Source organism: Chelonoidis abingdonii, chromosome 3 (assembly GCF_003597395.2).
Source record: "Chelonoidis abingdonii isolate Lonesome George chromosome 3, CheloAbing_2.0, whole genome shotgun sequence".
Taxonomy (NCBI): domain Eukaryota; kingdom Metazoa; phylum Chordata; order Testudines; family Testudinidae; genus Chelonoidis; species Chelonoidis abingdonii.
This window is the reverse complement of record NC_133771.1, coordinates 146250560-146270204: the sequence shown is the minus strand read 5'-3', so window position 1 is coordinate 146270204 and position 19645 is coordinate 146250560. Positions and strand designations below refer to the sequence as shown.

Genomic DNA, 19645 nt, shown 5'->3' with positions numbered 1-19645 from the left:
ACTCTTATCTGGTCAGATAAATATTTATCTATACAAACTGCAACTGCTTCAACAGGAGAGATTGTAAGAGATGTTCCTCAGAATCAGGGCATTCTCCTGAAAGGTGTGGGTTAAAATTCCTGCTCTAAATCAGGCAGGGGGAGGATTTAATCTGTCTCCCCTACATCCTGCTTGATGCTGTAATCACTAGGCTGAAGTTTATAAAGGGAAGCACCACCACCGTTTTTATTGTTCATTTGTGAGAAAGGGCATAGGCACCTAACTTCAACAGAGAGTTCACAGGCGTGAATCTTGAGCAGAGGGAGGCACCTCACTTTGGTCCATCACTTGGCTCCCTTTGAGGGATGGGGATTAGGTGACATTTCCTTTCGGTTAGGTTGTGAGGCTCCCTGCTCAACTTGCTGGCTTTTGTGGATCCCATTCTTAAGTGTCTATCTCACTGTTCATTGTGCAGGGAGCCTGGGTGCCTAGCAGTGGGCTGTGGATTCTATTATGCAGTAGAGTGCCTAAAATTAGGTTCACATTGTAATGTCTATGTCCCTTTTGTGAGTCTCGCCTTGAATCTCTGTGTCTCTGCTCAAAATTGTGTGAGGGTAGGAGCTTATGTTTTTGTGGCCTGGTCTACGCTGGGGGTGAGGATCGACCTAAGATATGTTGACTCAGCTACGCTGTTCTTGTAGCTGAAGTTGCATAAGTTGACATATCTTAGTTTGACTTACCTTGCGTCCTCACAATGCGGGGTCGATTGCTGCGGCTCCCCTGTCGACTTTGCTTCTGCCTCTCGCCGAGCTAGAGTTCAGCAGTCGATGGGAGAGCGATCGGGGATCGATTTATTGTGTGTACGTTACACATGATAAATCAGTCCCTGATAGATCGATTGCTACCTGCTGATCCGGAGGCGAAGTGTAGACGTACCTTGTGAGAGTACCTGCAGAAGGGGCCAAAATTGTTTTGTTTATGCTGGCAACATTGTTTCCCTTTTCTTCTCCAGCTATCCCTTCCTGTTGGGAAAGGGGAGGATGCTGGGATTCCTATCAGGATGCTGTCCCTTTCCTGGGATCTTGTTTGCTACTTCCATGTTTTGTAGTGGTCTGCTTATTAGGTGTCTGATAAATTTGAAGCTCCCTAACTTCTCTTACTTTTAGGAGGGAGAAAGAGCACACTCCATCATAACTTTTAGAGGTACCAGACCGCTACATTGGCCCATGGAAGCTTTTTTGCTCTTCCCAGACTCTATTTTTAAGTTCTGTTTTTGGTGAATAGTTTCAGTGCTTATGTTTGTAGCTGCTCTTATCTTTCCTATGCAGCAACAGAGTATAATTGACCAGATTCTTGTCAGTTTCACTGTTCTGAGAGTTGAGAATATTAGTAATGAAAGCTAAAAAGACACTGGTCAGTTTTCATTCATCTTCAGCTTGAGAAAGCTCTGTCACCAGAGGCTCTAGCACTGTCTGTGTGGTTCATTCTTAAGACAGCACTGCATAAGTTGACACTTAATTAATGTTTGGGAAATATGTCTTTGCAGTTATAAGGGCTAGAAACTTAATTAAAAAAAAATGAAATGTTAGTTTTCGTTGTACTTGGAATAGCTGAATGTAACCCCTTAATACTGGTTTCATAGCATCCCAAAGCAGAGAGAGGAAATGTTATCATAATTGGTTCCAAAGTAGAATCCTTTTTTATATGATTTAAAAATTATTTACCTGGCTGGAGTTAAATGTTGGACTTGTATTTTCAGATGTATCAAATAATAGCTTCCTGAGTGTGCGTATGATGCATCATGTGCATGATTTGCTAGTACAACACCGGAGGAGGTTATCTGTAAAAATTCTTGCTGTTGCAGGGAGAAACAACCCAATCCATTCTGATATATTTTCCAGCAGTAGAAGAGTATAAGGTAAATTCTTCCTTTTTTGGGGACAGTTGGCCTGCAAGAGGTCTCTAACTCTAGTTCCTTCATGCACTGAGTTTGCTTGCTTTGTTAGATAAACTTACTTTCTAGGATGGTAGCTACTATGGTACTGTCATTGCAATTTAAAATTCCTGGTATTTGTTATGTTTTGAGTATCATTGACAATATATACAAATAAATGTTTGGGTTATATCTGTTATGGCTAAAGTTATTATTTGTCCTTTAAGTTTCTTCTTGCTGCAAGCCATCTTACCTTCATGAGCAGCAAAGCGTCCTGTGGCACCTTATAGACTAACAGACGTATTGGAGCATGAGCTTTCGTGGGTGAATACCCACTGCGTCGGATGCATCCAACGAAGTGAGTATTCACCCACGAAAGCTCATGTTCCAATACGTCTGTTAGTCTATAAGGTGCCATAGGACGCTTTGCAGCTTTTACAGATCCAGACTAACATGGCTACCCCTCTGATACTTACCTTCATGACTTTCAAGTATTTTTGTCTGCCATTGCAACGGTTTGTGAATAAGAGGAAATTGTATCTTAAAACATGCCCCTAGATCAGCAAGCACATACCCTATCGTCTCTTTCATTTAAAATAGTACTTCTGGGAAAGATGCATTTCCTTAAGAAATATGATAAAAATATAGTACTTTGTTTTTTTCTAACTGTAAATTAAAACAAGCAAAAAATCACAGTTTAATGGGGCTTGGGAAAACTTTAATATCCTAGGAAGAAAGTATTTTTTTACCTAAATTTTGCTCTGTTTATACTTATTATTTTGTATATACTGTATTTTAGCTCCTATTTTCTTGTATTATTTTATATTCAATATACTCCCTAATATATTGTCCTGTTGCCAGCACCACACTGCTTTTCAGGCTTTTATCACTTTTCCTCATCCCACTCAGAATATTTAAAATTGAAGTTTAGTCAACCCTCAGTCTCTGTCAGTTCGGTAGAATTAAGGTTTCCTGTCCCAAACACTGTAAAAAAGCTTCTTTCTCATCTCTTACTGTAAGACAGACCTACAAAAATGAGAAGATTACTGTACTGGAAACAGTGAAAGTGATTACAGGTGACTATGTACATTTGATCCTCTCAGTATCACTACTCTGGAACTTAAAATGTGTTGGGGAACATCAGTGTTGTTAACTTACCAAATTACAGTGTTGTTTGGGAACAAAGTTAAGGTCATGTCTATGCTACAAAATGGAACATTATTATTGGGTCTCTTGAAATAGGTGAAGTTCTAGTATAGATGAGGCTCTTATTTGTAAATAACACATTGCATCCTACTTGTCGCTAATGAAATCTGTGTTGTCCTAAAAGCCCCCCATTGCATATTAGAGAGAGAGTGTGTTTCTGAACAGGTACATTTTAAATGAACTTTCACAATAAGATCAATTTTGATATCTCTGGTACTGAGTAACTCTTGAAAATCGAATCAGTGTTTTACAGACTTAGTTTTAGAGTGAAGTAAAATGTTTTCACAAAATTTAATAAATGGGGTTTAAAGTTACAAATCTTAAAATAGCCCCTTTGAAATTTGATCTGACTGTACATTTATTTTAATTTCTGTAGCTCAATATTAACTTATTTACTATCTCCTCTAACTTCACATGTTATGATTTGTTTGAAGAGTTTACTTTTGGTAAGCAAAGTTATTAACAAATGTTTTATCCAGGACTAAAGGTTATTGTCAGGGTGGATAAAAATCAATTATTTAAAAAAATAAAAAGAAATCAGATTATTTTGATAAAATGCTTTTTGAGGAAAAAACCTATCTGAAGATAGTTTTAATTAAGATACGCTATAGCTGAAAGAGATCTCATCATGGACTAGGCATTATAAATTCTAATTCTATAGAATGACACAATATAGTCATGTAATGTTTCAGAAAAGTTTTGTAAATGAGTTCCAATAGTTCATGGATTAGGGACCCAATCTTATGAGGTTTAGATTATTTAGGTTAACCTTTCTATCTACCCAATGGGACTCAGTGCTCAGTCTAGAAGATACCATCAGAGATGTTGTTTTGCAGTTCTTAAACTATGGATTTGTGTGTCCAGAGATAACATGCTTTTTAACAGCAATAATGTTTTTAAATAAATAATACATAGCAGCGAGTAATAACAGACCTCAGCCCTATTGTCCCTCTGCAAATTTGTGTACACAGAGTCAATCCCTTACCTCTCTCTAAAAGTGCAAAGTTTCAAAAAGTTCAGTGAATAGAAGATTTTTGGGGGCGGAATAGATCTGGACAAGGAGAAGAAGTCTGGAGATAAATGTGAGAAGGGAGGGACAGGCAGTAGAAACAAAAGATTATTCTTGAATTCTCATGTTTGAGCAAAAAATATAGTTGTTACTCTATGGTACTATCATTTTTGATGCATTTGTGATAAAAAATAAATAGCTGAAAAAGGCAGATGTTCCTTTTACAATTTCACCTTTTAATGTAGTACTGAGTATCAGTGAATGCAATGAGTAGTACTAAATGAGCTGTATGGTAGTAATAAATAACTGCATTGACTTATTTTGTTTAGGAGAATCCATCCTTAACATACAGGATTCTGAAGACTATCCACCTTTTAAAAAAGGGCTCCAGAGGTGACCCTGGTAACTGTAGGCCAGTAAGCCTCGCTTCAGTACCAGGCAAATTGGTTGAAACTATTGTAAAGAACAAAATGGTCAGAGACACAAATGAACATAATTTGTTGGGAAATAGTTAACATGGTTTTCGTAAAGGGAAATCACGCCTCCCCAATCTAGTAGAGTTCTCTGAGGGGGTCAACAAGCATGCGGATAAAGGAGATCCAGTGTATATAGTGTATTTAGATTTTCAGAAAGACTCTTGAGCAAAGTAAGCTGCCATGGGAAAGAGGGAAGGTCCTCTCATGGACTGATAACTGGTAAAAGGATAAGAAACAAAGGGCAGGAATAAATGGTCATTTTTCAGAATGGAGAGAGGTAAATAGTGGTGTCCCCCAGGGATCTGTACTGGGCCCAGTCCTATTTAACATATTAATAAACTATCTGGAAAAAGGGTAAACAGGTTGCAAAATTTGCAGATGATACAAAACTACTCAAGATAGTTAAGTCCCCGGCAGACTGCAAAGAGTTACAAAAGGATCTATAAAACTGGGTGACTGGGCAACAAAATGGCAGATGAAATTTAATGTTGATAAATGCAAAGTAATGCACATTGGAAAACATAATCCTAACTATACATATACAATGATGGAGTCTATATTAGCTATTACTACTCAAGAAAGAGATCTTGGAGTCTTTGTGGTTAGTTCTCTGAGATCATCCACTCAATGTGCAGCGGCAGTCAAAAAAAGTGAACAGAATGTTGGGAATCATCAAGAAAGGGATAGGTAATAAGATAGAAAATATCATATTGCCTGTATATAAATCCATGGTACGCCCACACCTTGAATACTGCGTGCAGATGTGGTCGCCCCATCTCAAAAAAGATGTATTGGAATTGGAAAAGATTCAGAAAAAGGCAACAAAAATGATTAGGGGTATAGAACAGCTTCTTCTATGAGGCGAGATTAATAAGACTGGGACTTTTCAGCTTGAAAAAGAGGCGACAAGGGGGATATGATAGTGGTCTATAAAATCATGAGTGGTATAGAGAAAGTAAATAAGAAAGTGTTATTTACGCCTTCTCATAATACAAGAACAAGGGGCCACCAAATGAAATTAATAGGTAGTAGTTTTAAAACAAACACCTGAAAGTATTTTTTCACACAACGCATTGTCAACTTCTGGAACTCCTTGCCAGCCAGAGGGTGTTGTGAAGGCCAATACTATAACGGGGTTCAAAAGGGAGCTAGATAGCCATTGATGGACCTGTCTTCCATGAATCTATTAGCCAGGATGGGCAGGAATGGTGCCCTAGCCTCTGTTTGCCAGAAGCTGGGATTGGGTGACAGGGCATGTGCTTGTCTGACAACAGAAAAACGGAATGTCGTCTTTGTAGAAACAATTGATACATCAGGAAATGCGCACACAGCAGAATATTTTCAAGAAGTAGCTGTAAAAGCTATAGCCAACTGTGAAAAAAAATTCAAATATCAAGTATGCAGCTTCGTCACAGAAAATGCTGCAATAGTGTCCAAGATGAGAAGAAATGATTTAGAAGAGAGTGAAGAGAGTCCCAAGCTAATAACATATGGTTGCAGTGCTCTTATGATGCACTTCCTAGTCAAAGACTCGAGAAATAAATAATTATGTTGCTGAAATTTCAAAATACTTCCGTAACAACCACTTTGCAGCAGCTGCTTTGAAAAAAGTGGGAGGAACCAAGCTAACTGTCCCACAGGATGTGCGATGGATCTCAGTAGTGGACTGTTTTGAGCACTATATCAAGAACTGGCCTAATCTGATCACAGTTTGTGAACAAAATTGTTAAAAAAAAATAGATGGCACTATCACAGCCAAAGTTCTCGGCATTGGACTTGAGAGATGTTGTACACATGCTGAATACCCTGAAGCCTATTTCTGTAGCCTTGAACAAAATGCAGAGAAATAGCTGTTTTATTGCTGATGCTGTTGAAATTTGAAAAGAACTGAGTGAGATCTTAAAAAGAGAAATATTCAATGACAGAATTAAATTACAAGTATTAAAAACAAACAAACAAAAAAAAAATGGGAAAAGCTCATTTTCTTGCAGATATTCTCAATACTTGATACCAAGGTCAAACCTTAACTGCTGAAGAAGAGAAGTTGGCTATGACATGGACATCCAACAATCATCCGTCTATAATGCCGACTATAATAAACTTCAGAGCTTAGGGTGAACCATTCAAGAAATATATGTTTGCTGATATTTTAAAGAAAGTTGCACCAGTGAATTGGTGAAAGTCACTTAGGCACTTGGATTCAGAGACTGTTGAAGTGATAATCTCACTTTTAACAGCAGTAGCTTCTTCTGCCAGTGTAGAAAGAATATTATCTTCCTTTGGACTAATTCATTTCAAATTGAGAAATTGTTTGGGACTTGAAAAAGCAGGAAAGCTTGTTTTTCTTTTCCAGATGAAGGTGAAGGTGACTGAGTTAGCTGCAGAAGCCAATATTTTATATTTCTCATGTTGACGTGGCTGATGTAGTCAATTTAATTTTTTTAAAATATTTCATTTAACTGTTTTAGCTAAAAAAAAAAACAATTTTAACAAAAACAAACCTGATTTTAAAAAACTTGAATAACTAAATTAAAAAATTCATCTGCTTGTTTTGTTAAAATATTATATGTTTGCTGTTGAAGAAAAAAATCTAGAATACATAACACTGTTGTTTTAGTTAAATAAAACAATGTAAATGTCTGTCTGGTGATGTTCTCCTCCTAATACAGCATGGCAAGAAATCCTCCAAATATTAATGATTAACCTATTGAATTGGAGATGGTTCACCTCCCAATGACTTCATAATTATCTGCTTCAATTACCTTTGGTAAATGAAATAACCAAACAATCGTTCATTTTCTGATATAGCTGTAAAACTAATCTGAAAAGTTTTCAATAAATCACTTAAAAATGTGTGGTGTGTACCTTCTAAAAATGAAACCAACATCTGTCTTTGAGTTGTGAAGCATATGTATTAAGGTTATAACAGCCAACAAAAATTCACTTTTATGTAGCAATCCATGATTAAATTGAGTCTTCCTGACTAGTGATTTAAATCAAATCCACCGTGGTCAGGGTCCCATAAACAGTCCAGGTAATTCTTAAGTAATATTGTGATGCTGGAGATAATTCAGTCACTTATCTTCTCATCTAGTTCATTTTGTATATTTCAGTTCTGTTGGTTGAAGTACTGTAAGGTATTTAGGTGGGGGAGATCCCACAGGAATACACTTTGAGGAAGTTAATAGGTAAAAAAAACCCCATGGATAACAAATGAAATCATTTTTCTGATGGATGAAAGAAGAAAAGTAAAAGCACAAAGACGGATAACAGAAAAAGGGGAATATGGAAGACTAAATAAAATGACGAAGAATAAATGCAGATTAGTAATACCTGTATGAAAAATACAAATAATCTGAATAATTGGATAAAGAGAATGAAATGATATGTATCAAAGTACTCCACTTAGGAAGGAACAATCAATTGCACCCATACAAAATGGGAAATGACTGCCCAGGAAGGAGTAGTGCAGAAAGAGATCTGGCGATCATAGTGGATCACAAGCTAAGTATGAGTCAGCAGTGTAACATTGTTGCAAAAAATCAAACATCATTCTGAGATGTATTAGCCGGAGTGTTGTAAGCAAGACATGAGAACTAACTCTTCCACTCTACTCCGTACTGCTTAGGCCTCAAATGGAGTATTATGTTCAGTTCTGGGTGGCACATTTCAGGAGAGATGTGGATAAATTGAAGAAAGTTCAGAGAAGGCTAACAAAAATGGTCTAGAAAAGATTGAAAAAAATTGGGTTTGTTTAGTCTGGAGAAGAGAAGACTGGGGGGTACATACGTTTTCAAGTACCTAAGAGGCCTTTACAAGGAGAAGAGAAAATAATTGTTATTCTTAACCTCTGAGGATAGGACAAGAAACAATGGTCTTAAATTGTAGCAAGAATGGTTTAGATTGGACATTAGGAAAACCTTGGTGACTATCAGGATGGCTAAGCACTGGAATAAATCGTCTAGGGAGATTGTGGAATCTCCATCTTGGAGATTTTAAAGAGCAGGGTAGACAAACACCTGTATAGAATACTTAATTCTGCCATAAGGTCAGGGGACTGAACTAGATGACCTATCATGGTCTCTTTCAGTCCTATGATTCTATGATATTTGTGTTTTATAGACCTCAAAAGGTATCTGACAGAATCTGCCACTACAGAGTGCTCAACATATTAGAGCTGTTGGGACTGATGGATACGAACTCTGAGTAATAAACAATTATATTGGAATCAGAAGGCAATTATAATGGGAGATGCAAATGAAAATTGAGTAGAGATCAGAAGGAGTGAGAGACAGCATTGTATAATTTCAGTGACTTCATTCAATGTTTATAGTGTGTGTTTGATTAAATTAATAGAAGAAATAGAGGAAGGTTTAAGATAAATGGAAAATAGGTTAATAACATCTGCTGTGCAAATGACACAGCGGTGTTGGCTGATTCAGAAGGTAGTCAGTTGAAATTCGTAGAGATTATAGATGAATATGGTGAAGAATGTAGTCTAGATTTGAATATGGACAAGACAAAAATTATGGTGGTATGCAAGGATTCTGGGAAGAGATGCAAGATTCCAATAAATGACACAGCCATACAGCAAGTAAGAAATTATTGCTACTGAGGAAGCATCATTACAGAAGATGGGAGATTGGATCCTGAAGTCAGTACCAGAATAGCAAGAGCGAAAGAGCTATTCTGGAAGAATAAACGTTTGAGAAGGGACACAAATCCCACAACTATATTCTGACTGTTAAAAACTTTCATATGGTCTATGTTAAATTATAGCTATGAAGTGTGGACATTCAAACAATCAAGAAACTATAATCGTTCAAATTATGTGGTTATAAAAGAATTCTGAAAATATTGATAAACCATGGAACCGATGGAAAAAGTATTGGAGATAGGAACTTAGCCAATACTAATCAGAGATCTTAAGAAAAGAAAGGTTTGATTTGCAGGGCACATTTTTTTTAAGTAGGTCAGCGGATGATGCATGTTTGCAGGCCCTGAAGGGGAAAGTTGATGGCTGAACAAAAAGAGGAAGGAAAAAAAAGATCTTGGATGGACAGTATGGTATGATCTTTTTTTTTCCTTCCTCTTTTTGTTCAGCCATCAACTTCTGGCTCACATAGAGATGAGCAGGGGGGTTTACAGAATAAGCTGCCATGGTTGTAAGCGTCCAATAATGGAGATTTTGTATGAGAAAATATATTACTGTGACTATTATTTATTGTAGTAATAATAATGGCTTCTCTGTCTTCTTAAAGAATAGATGAAGTCTCCTGTGAGAGTGAAACTGGAGTCAAAGTTTTCCTGAAAAATATTTTTTGTATGTACAATGTTATGTCTTAATAGTTTTTTCACTTCTCTCAGACAGTGGTTTAAAACTCTAATCTGAATTGCACAAATTAAAACTCTCATTAGTCATGTACAAAATCATAAAATAACCTAGGAAAATCACTAATAAACTTTGTGTACTAAGGTTAATGCTGCAGAAATGCAAAAATATATATCCCCTTCATCACCCTAAATAATACCTAAAATGAAACCTAAATGCTTAAAGATATGAACATTTAAGAATAGCATCTAAAAGCCTTGAGTCAGCTGATGAGAGTCTGCTGTTTTGACCTTAAAGAAAGTTCCTACAATTAAATAAAGCCATCCATAAGAGTGCAAACAAAACAAACAAAATCTTTCTGTTTTAGGTGTTTTTCTGGAGTATATGGGATCCAGTGCTTTTGTAGACATGGTTAGATTTAAGCACAAGTGTAAGAGTTTGCAGGATTTCGGCCTTATAGTGTGTAGCAATGATTGTAGTATCTGAACGAAAGAAAATTAAAAAAACAAAAATCCACCTGTATATTTCTGCAAAACAATGTATGAAAAACATAAAATGTTAAACTTAATACACTTGATATTTATATATTTTCATGTCATAAATTAATATGTAAGGAAAATATATTTGTAATTATGACAGAATTTATTTTTTACAGCACAAGATCCATTCAGACATAACCTTTCCTCCAGCATCTATACAAAGGAAATAAAAATCAAATAATAATAACATGCAACTGTGTATGTAAGTTATTTACAGTGGTATAATTTTGAACCGAACATTGGAAGGGACAAATCGCTGGTTGCACAGAAAATATTGTCCCCCTTCACTTTCCCAACTGGCTGTGAGCAGCAGTGGAGTGTACGGGTCTATCACACATTTACATTCACTTAGGGCTTGGCTACACTGGCACTTTACAGCGCTGCAACTTTCGGGTTCAGGGGTGTGAAAAAATACCCCCCTGAGCGCTGCAAGATGCAGAGCTGTAAAGTGTCAGTGTAATCAGGGTGGCAGCACTTGGAGCGTGGCTCCCAGCGCTGCACGCTACACCCATAAGGGGTGTGGTTTACAAGCAGCGCTGGGAGAGCTCTCTCCCAGCGCTGCGGCTCTAACTACACTCACACTTGAAAGCGCTGCCGCGGCAGCGCTCCCGCAGCGCTGCCGGGGCAGCGCTTTGAAATTTCTAATGTAGCCATACCCTTAGGTTATATACGAAGTGTGAATGATAGTAATGTTTTATAAAACAAAAATATATAAACAAAAAGTGTCTCTATCCCCACTTGCTCCCTCCAGTGCAGAGCCTTTGTCTCCTGTGTGTGTGGGATATGCGCGTGCATGTCTCTCTACTATCAGAGAAGTTGATATTCTGTGCACTCCTCCTCTTCTCCCCCCGCCCTTGGTTTAGTCTCTCTCTTGTAATATGGTGCAGGCTTGTGGAGAGAGGTGTTTAGGAGGAAACAGCATGGCTTCTGACAGTGACACTTATGTATATAAGGCTCAGTTCTACCCTACCATCTAAAAACTGGGTTGACAGTTGTGGGAAGATACGTACTTCTGCATGCCCTAAAATTATACCTTTTTTGGGGGAGGGGAGCGCTAATGACAACTCTTAAGAGGCTTTTTATATGTTCGTTTTAACAGAAGAGGTTTTGTAGACAATATGATTCTGCTAATTACTTTAATTTTGAAATGTTTGGGGGTTTGGATTGGGTTGAATATGGAAATATTTCTATAACCTTATATTTGTTAAAATTACAAATCAGTTAAAAGCAGACTTCAGCAATCATGGAAAAGTAACTTCTCATTTATAATCCCTAATTGGCTTCGGACTGAAATATTTCTTTAAATAAGTTTTCTTCTAATGTATATGTGTGGTCTTGCTGTTTTTCGTGAGTGCTGTGCATTTGGCACTGTATTTTAAATAAATAAAAAACAGAAAATAAGAGCACTGAAAGTTTAAAAATAGAACCACTTATGAATTGCATGGACACTGATAACATCTGAAAACAGGGAAAGGTGCTGTAGGTCCAGCCATTGACAGTCTCCTTTAATTGCATTCCAAACATGGACAGAACTCTATACTCTACAGTTGGTGTTGGTGATAATAGTTTATTTAACATTGTTTGCAACAACTGTATTTTAGTTAAGTTCTGTTTGCTGTTGAAACCTGCCATAAGTACTTCCTTTATAGTGCTATTAAAAAATTGTTTTAACTGACGCATATTAAAAAAAAAAGGGTCTATCAGTGAGAGACATTTGTAAAGACTTAGCTCTTAGAATTTAACTCTTTTCATTCCTTCTCTAATACTTCCTTCCAGGCTGACTCCTCAGTAGAGATTGGGAGAAGCAGCAGAAGAGAAGCCAAACGTTCAAGCTGATAATTCAACAGAACTTTTCTCTGAATTGAGGGCTCAGAGTGGAGCCATCATGAGCGATGTTACCATTGTGAAAGAAGGCTGGGTTCAGAAGAGGGGTAAGTTCCAAATATAAACAGAAAATTCTTCTAAAGTCTAGCATGCTATCAATAACGATATTTTGCAGCGGGGAATATGAAAAGACTAGTACTTTGCTGTAATGTTCTTTACCAGTTAATAGCAAGTATCCTCTCTCTCTGTTAATGCGACAATCCAGACTACATGGGCATTGACACCTTGATCATGCAAACAGTTAGGCACGTGCTTAGTAGTATATATGTGAGGAGTCCTGCAAAAGTCAGTGGGACTATTTGAATGATCAAGAATGTGTTGAGCTGGGGCCCATGTGAATAAAGTTACAAACGTTTTCCAAAATAAAGAGCAATTTTGTATTAATTGAATTAAATTTAGCTTTTGGGTTGACTGTTTATAATCTGTCATTGAGTGATGTAACAGATTGAGGACTGTTAGTGTGCTTGATCTTTGATTTAGAGCTGTGCAGTTTGCATTTTTAAGGAACTTTTTTTTTTTTTTTTATAAAGTTTACTTTTTAACTTTTGCTAATCTGGGAAGAAATATCTCTGTCATGGAGGCCAGTTTAAAATTATTTTCTTAGTATTAAAATGTCCATAGCGAGATTGGGCATTTAGTTGATTGATAGTGGATGTGAAAACAATGCCTTCAAAAAATATTTAGATGTGCTTCTGTTTAATTTAATCTCACTGATTTTTTTGTTTCATAAATTAAATTCAACACACATATTAGTTAAAGTATAACTGATCATTTAAGGTGATACTTAGTTTTTTTTGTCTGATCCTTTTTTAAGTATTTATAACTTAATTGGTAGCTGTTAGCAGTTACAAATTTCATTTTGTAACTAACCCAAAGGAGTCAGTTTAGGAGAGGATGGACTGATTTGTCCGAAGCTTAACTTTTCCATCACAAAAATGCTTTTCTGCTTCCATGCTGAAGGTGTTGTTAAAGATCTTTAGTGTGTTGTGTACATGGGTACTAATGTATGTATGTACGTGACTAGGTTGAGTAGGGTGGGAACTAATTCATGCGTGAGGATATTTAGATCACTCCCAAGTTTTTAGTTATTTGTAGTATCAAAGTATGTAGTTTTGAAAACGTTTCCTAAGCTTGACTTTGGCTTCTTTGCTCTCTGCCACAGTTTACACAAATCTGTGGCAGCTTCCAGTTAAAATCAATGCTTACAGCCCATAAGTTCTTTTATCTCACTTGGAAGAAAATACACATTAGAGCAGGAGTTCTCAGACTTCATTGTACCACTCCACCTTCTGCCAACCACAATTATTACATGACCCAGTAGGGGTGATGGAAGCCTGAGTCTGCCCAGGCCCCTGTATCCCGGATGGTAGAGCCAAAACCCCGAGCCCATCTGCCCGCGTGGGAAGGGAGGGCAAAGTTAAAGCCCAATGGCTTTAGCCTCAGGCAGGGGGCCTGTAACCTGAGCCCTGCTGCCCAGGGTTGAAGCCTGAGGCCCCAGCAAGTTTAAGCCACTTTGGGGTCCTGACCCACAGTTTGAGACCCACTGCATTCGAGTCAAGTGATAGTAAAGAAGACACATAAGTAGTGTTGCTCCATGACTTCCTTTTTAATGACTATAGTAAGGTTTCTTAAAAACATTTTTCCTATTTTATATTGTGAGTATTTTCTTATTTACAACAAATTTAATGGCTGTTTATCTGGCAAAACTACAGCAGAGATAAAGCACAACTGAAAAAAGTAGGAAGAAGAAAAAACTGAAGAACAGTAAAATAATTTGCTGATAACAGAAACAGTTTTGGCTTCTAATTGTTTAAATACTTTAGGTTATCCTAGCAGTGGTTTTCAAGAACAAGACCATTTGGAAACTCTTAAGATAAAAGAACATCCTTTTGTTTAAATTGTCTCAAGGAATCAAATTAAGACTTTGTTTATCCAGTATGAATATGAAACTCAACAGCTTGTGCTCACAGTCCTCCAGTTTGTATAAGTAGAGGAGACTACAGAATAAGAATATCTGAACTGGTGCTGAAAGAACTCGGGGAGCTTGTATTGGTATAATCAGAAAGAGATCTCTTTCTGTCTGGTTAGGAATACTAGCTTGCTTGGGCTCTTTGTTTGTGTTTCAGTATCAGCTTTTTGATAGCATAATTGTATGTAAATCAGAGGAGTAACTTCCTTTTATTGGTGGTGCTCACTCTTGTTCATATATTTTGACCAAGAGGCAACAGTGGACTAAAGTGTATAGCTAGGCTATTTAAAAAGTTGTAAACTGAATGAGTATTTTTGTATCTGACTCCTTCATTTAGTTCTATTTCAAAATAAGAGGACTTGCTTTTTACTTGAAGTGGGAAATTCTAGAAATGTTGGATAGCTGTATCATATGTTATCACCTTTGTAATACTTTGCAACAAGATTTCCATGATATATACTGCTATATTTTGGGCATGCCTTTAACTAGACACAGTTCCAAATGAGACTCATCTTTTCTTACTGCAGGAAGGTTGTCTGGATCATGGTGTGACTGGCTCCATAATCTAGTTAAATCCAAGAATATTGTGTGCTGAATAACCTTTTAATTTTAGCAATGAGATGGTTTGTCTAAATAGCATGGCGTGCAGAGGCAAAGACTGTCATTTGGCATAGTGACCTCATATTTTTATTAAATTTCACTGAAACCAGGAGAAGCTGAAAAAAAAATCCTAAACCACCTCCTGTACAGTGGTTCTCAAACTTTCTTTTTTGTGGGCCACTTGAAAACTGCGGAGGGTTCGCCGTACCATTTAATCTTTCCAAATGTTGTTTATACCATTAACTTACTTTTTTAAAGCTATGTAAAAAAAGCTTAATGTTGTTTTGTTCTACAAATAAAAGCACACAACTCATACTTTAATATCAGGAGTCTTACCTTTCTAACGTGATGGATGTGCCCTCTCTCCTCCACCACAGCAGCTACAGAGCTGGGGCTGGGAAGGAGGGCTGTCTCTCCCTGGCAGCTGCAGCCCTGGAGCTAGGGAAAGTTGCCTCTGTCTCTGGCCGCTGCAGCCCTGCATGTCCCAAATTCCCCCCACCCCCTCTTCTCACCCCACTGCCCCCTCCCATCTACCCCCTACTTCCCCTCAAGGCCGCCATCTCACCTTACATGTGCGTCTTCTCCAGGATCCAGACACCTAATTAGTGGAGCCACACCTACGCGGCTCCACTAATTGGGTGGGTAGCCCTTCATTCTCTTGTGTGCGGCTGCCCAGGTGTGCATCTTAGAGGGGACTATCCACGGACCACCTGAATGAAGTTTGGACCACAGTTTGAGAACCTCTGATCTTATAGAAACTGTATTCTGGAATGTATAATATGTACTACAGGTAAAGTGGTAAACTGAATCTTGTTTAACACGGCATATTTTCAGGTCTGGAACACACAAGATAATTTGTTTGGTTCTCACAGTAATTAATACTTTAAATTCTGAATTTCCCTCCTGTTGGTTGCTTAATGTAGATATTTGCCTTTTTGTTTTGATAATTTTATTCATAATATGACTTTAAAGGTAAGTTACTATACGCTTAGGAGGAATGAATTTGGCAACCTGATTGACTGTTCATTACACAGCAGGAAGCCTCCACCATAATTTTTGCAGTCTCACGAACTATGACATTGATCTGTAAATGCATGGTATGTTTCTTATTGACTGTTGAGGTCAGAAAAGGACTAGGATATGAAAAATGAAATTTTAATATTTTACTGAGTATTTAAGAATCTGAAATCAGCAAAAAAAATTATTTCTGGTGATATTATTTGAAGCAAGACCTCTTTAATTGGCATTTTTCTGATAATTTGGTTAATATTTCTTTCCTCTTTTGTAAATAAAGACATTTTGATGGCCTGTTTTTTTTTCTTCATTTTAATTTATTTTGGAACAATGTAAGACTTTTTATGTGTTTGTTTAGAGACAGCATAGATAGCGATGCCTATAGTTTGGTGGTCCAGTGCTTTCCATTATGAGACTCTGCTTTCAGTTGCTTGTAACTTCAGCAAACTTCAACCATTTGGACTGAAATTTTCCATGCTGAGTGTTTGTCTCACTTAGAAATTTTTTTGAATATTCCAGTAAAAATGGTTTCTCTCTTCTCAGAACACGGTTATAGAAAAATATGTTTTAGGCCTGGCTTGACATGAGTAATTAGACATGAGTGAGGCCTCATTTCTTGGGAGACAAGGTTAGCAAGGTAAATGGATCAGCCAGGCTGGAAGCAGAAGGTCTGTGCTAATTAAGAGAGGTATATAGTGAGTAAGCTAACACAGAATGTTTGCCTAAGGGGGAATATCCAGGGAATCATTTACAATGGACAAGATAAGCCTGAAATGAAAGATGAAGTAAAGATTAAGTCATACATGGACAGTGCATAGACAGAGTATGCTGTATATGGTTTGATTCCTACGAAGTAACATGCTACCCCCAAAATGTGTAATGCAATGGATAGAAAATGTAATTTGTAAATGTATATAAAGGAGGTTTCTGTGTAGCTTTGGATGTGTGGTATGCCCTGTACCCATCCAGTACTCCTTGAGTCTGATCAACTCAACACAGCTTTGCTGTATGCCAAATAAAAATCTGAGTGACAAAATCTGGAGTCGAACTGAGTTCTCAGGAAGTTCAGTGAAAAGAAGCCTTGGAGGGTATCTCAACATGGTGCTGCTGTGAATGTGTAACTTTACTGTCAAAGATCGCACCTAGCAGTGGCATTGGAAGGATTTAAATGTTGGAAGGTTTCCAGGCACTGAAAGAGTGAGTTAAATCTAAAAAAGTGGAAGAGGTCTTGGGGAAACCTCAACATAATTTTTTTTATAGCCATTGAATTGAGAAGCTGTACTGCCTACATTCTCTGGAGCAGGGTCTCAGATGTTGGGAAGAGGTCATCCGTGTGTCAGGGATGTGCCTTTTTGCCGTTTCTGTGATAATTCACCCAAATTAAGCCAACAAAATTGCTGAGCACGCGTAAACTGCAGATACTTTGATGAGTTTTGAGAGTTATATTCTCCAAAGATTTCTTTTGTACTGAGAATGCTTCATCCCCCGTTTTCAGGGGCTGAGCAGGACTTTTCCTGTATTGCTTGTCCAGTTGCCAAAAACGAACTGTGAGTAGAGAGAGACTCTCTCCTTTGCCATTAATGCTTCCTGTGCCATTGCCCATGCAGTGAGGAGGAGAAAGAGGAAACAGCCTGAAAATGAGGAGCTGTGAGAGGAGCTGGGTGGTAATGGGGAGACTAGGATGTGGAAAACTGGGAATGAGGGTGGCTGACAAAGAGCTAGGGCATATGGGGCCTGGGCATGGAGCCGAGGTAGGGAATGTTACAACTGTGGACATGAAGCAGAAGGAGGGGGAGGAACTGGAACAGGAACAGTGATAGGATGGGCGGGCTGGGGCAGAAAGGTCTGTGTAACCACTAGATATAACTCCCCATAGAAATTGGAATAGAACCCAGATTGCTGATTCTCTGCATTTTTCTGCAGCCAGCAAACAGCTGTGAAACCCAGTGACAAAGTGTGTGCCTCATCTTCCTGTAATGACTGCATGTCACAGGATTTCAGCCTGGACAGGAGCCAGTCTTGCAAAGATGAGAGAACTTTCATGTCCCTGGTGGATTTCAGCCCTGCCTGGAGAAAATCCCTTCTGATGTGGGGGCAGAATGATGAGTGCCTGGGGGGATAGAATTGATTTGGGAATTAAGGGGCAGCATTAATTGCTATGCAGAGATATTGGCAGGTGGGGGAGGTGAGAGCTCTGGAAGTAGGTTATTCTGTTTATTCAAGTGGCAGAGGTCTGTGTTGTGGATCTAGAAGGTCGTCTTCAAGTAGTGTCACTGTGGGTGCTCCACGTCATGTGCCCATGCGCCTCTTGAGCCTTTGACAGGAGATTTTCTGTTATCTGTGTCAATTCAGCCTGCGCGCACACACTATACAACCTTGTGCTGTGTCTCAAGGTATAGAAGGCTTCACAGGTAAACCGCCCTCAATTCCTTCTCTACTTCCGTGGCCTGAGACAAAGCTCTAGCTTTTCTACCTTGTGCATGTCTCAGCATATTTTGTAGTTGTTTATTCAGCTTAGTGTTTATAGTTAAGTCTCCAACCGCATCTGCTCTAACCCCTCAGACAGAGACCAACACCTACAAAATCTCCACCAAGCATTTTCAAAACTACAATACCTGCACGAGGAAATTAGGAAACAGATCAACAGAGCCAGACGTGTACCCAGAAGCCTCCTACTGCAAGACAAACCCAAGAAAGAAACCAACAGGACTCCACTGGCCATCACATACAGCCCCCAGCTAAAACCCCTCCACGCATCATCAGGGATCTACAACCCATCCTGGACAATGATCCCACACTTTCACGGGTCTTGGTGGCAGGCCGATCCTGCCCACAGACAGCCTGCCAACCTGAAATGTATTCTCACAGCAACTGCACACCGTACCATAGTAACTCTAGCTCAGGAACCAATCCATGCAACAAACCTCGATGCCAACTCTGCCCACATATCTACACCAGCGACACCATCACAGGACCTAACCAGATCAGCCATACCATCACTGGTTCATTCACCTGCACGTCCACCAATGTAATATACGCCTCATATGCAGCCATGCCCTCTGCTATGTACATCGGCCAAACTGACAGTCACTACGGAAAAGGATAAATGGACACAAATTCAGATATCAGGAATGGCAATATACAAAAACCTGTAGGAGAGCACTTCAACCTCCCTGGCCACACTATAGCAGACCTTAAGGTGGCCATCCTGCAGCAAAAAACTTCAGGACCAGACTTCAAAGAGAAACTGCTGAGCTTCAGTTCATCTGCAAAATTTGACACCATCAGCTCTGGACTAAACAAAGACTGTGAATGGCTTGCCAATTACAGAACAGTTTCTCCTCCCTTGGTTTTCACACCTCTACTGCTAGAACGGGGCCTCACCCTCCCTGATTGAACTAACCTCGTTATCTCTAGCTTGCTTGCTAGGCAGTATATATATACCTGCCCCTGGAAATTTCCACTACCTGCGTCTGAAGAAGTGGATATTCACCCACGAAAGCTCACGCTCCAAAACGTCTGTTAGTCTATAAGGTGCCACAGGATTCTCTGCTGCTTTTATAGTTAAGTCTGTGAGTTTGTCACAGAAGGCACTGATTCCGTAACTTTCCTTGACTTCTGCAGTGGCTGGTGCGCCTGGCTCAGGGGAAGCTCAGGCACACCCTGTGCCAGGTGCACCGGCTGCTGCTGGGGCAGTCTCGGGC

The 19645-nt window shown here is 38.6% G+C and overlaps 1 protein-coding gene across 2 annotated transcripts in view; it reads left to right on the top strand.

Annotated features, from left to right (window-relative positions):
* The window catches only part of AKT3 (AKT serine/threonine kinase 3), a 297009-nt gene that overhangs the window by 13287 nt on the left and 264077 nt on the right, over positions 1–19645 (top strand). Inside the window, exon 2 of one of the 2 annotated variants that reach the window (XM_032801103.2) lies at positions 12251–12405. In XM_032801103.2, coding sequence (XP_032656994.1) covers positions 12360–12405 — 46 coding nt within the window. In that variant the 5' untranslated portion in view covers positions 12251–12359. Of the gene's footprint in view, positions 1–12250; positions 12406–19645 lie in introns of those variants that run through there. The other variant, XM_032801111.2, reaches the window with a different exon arrangement.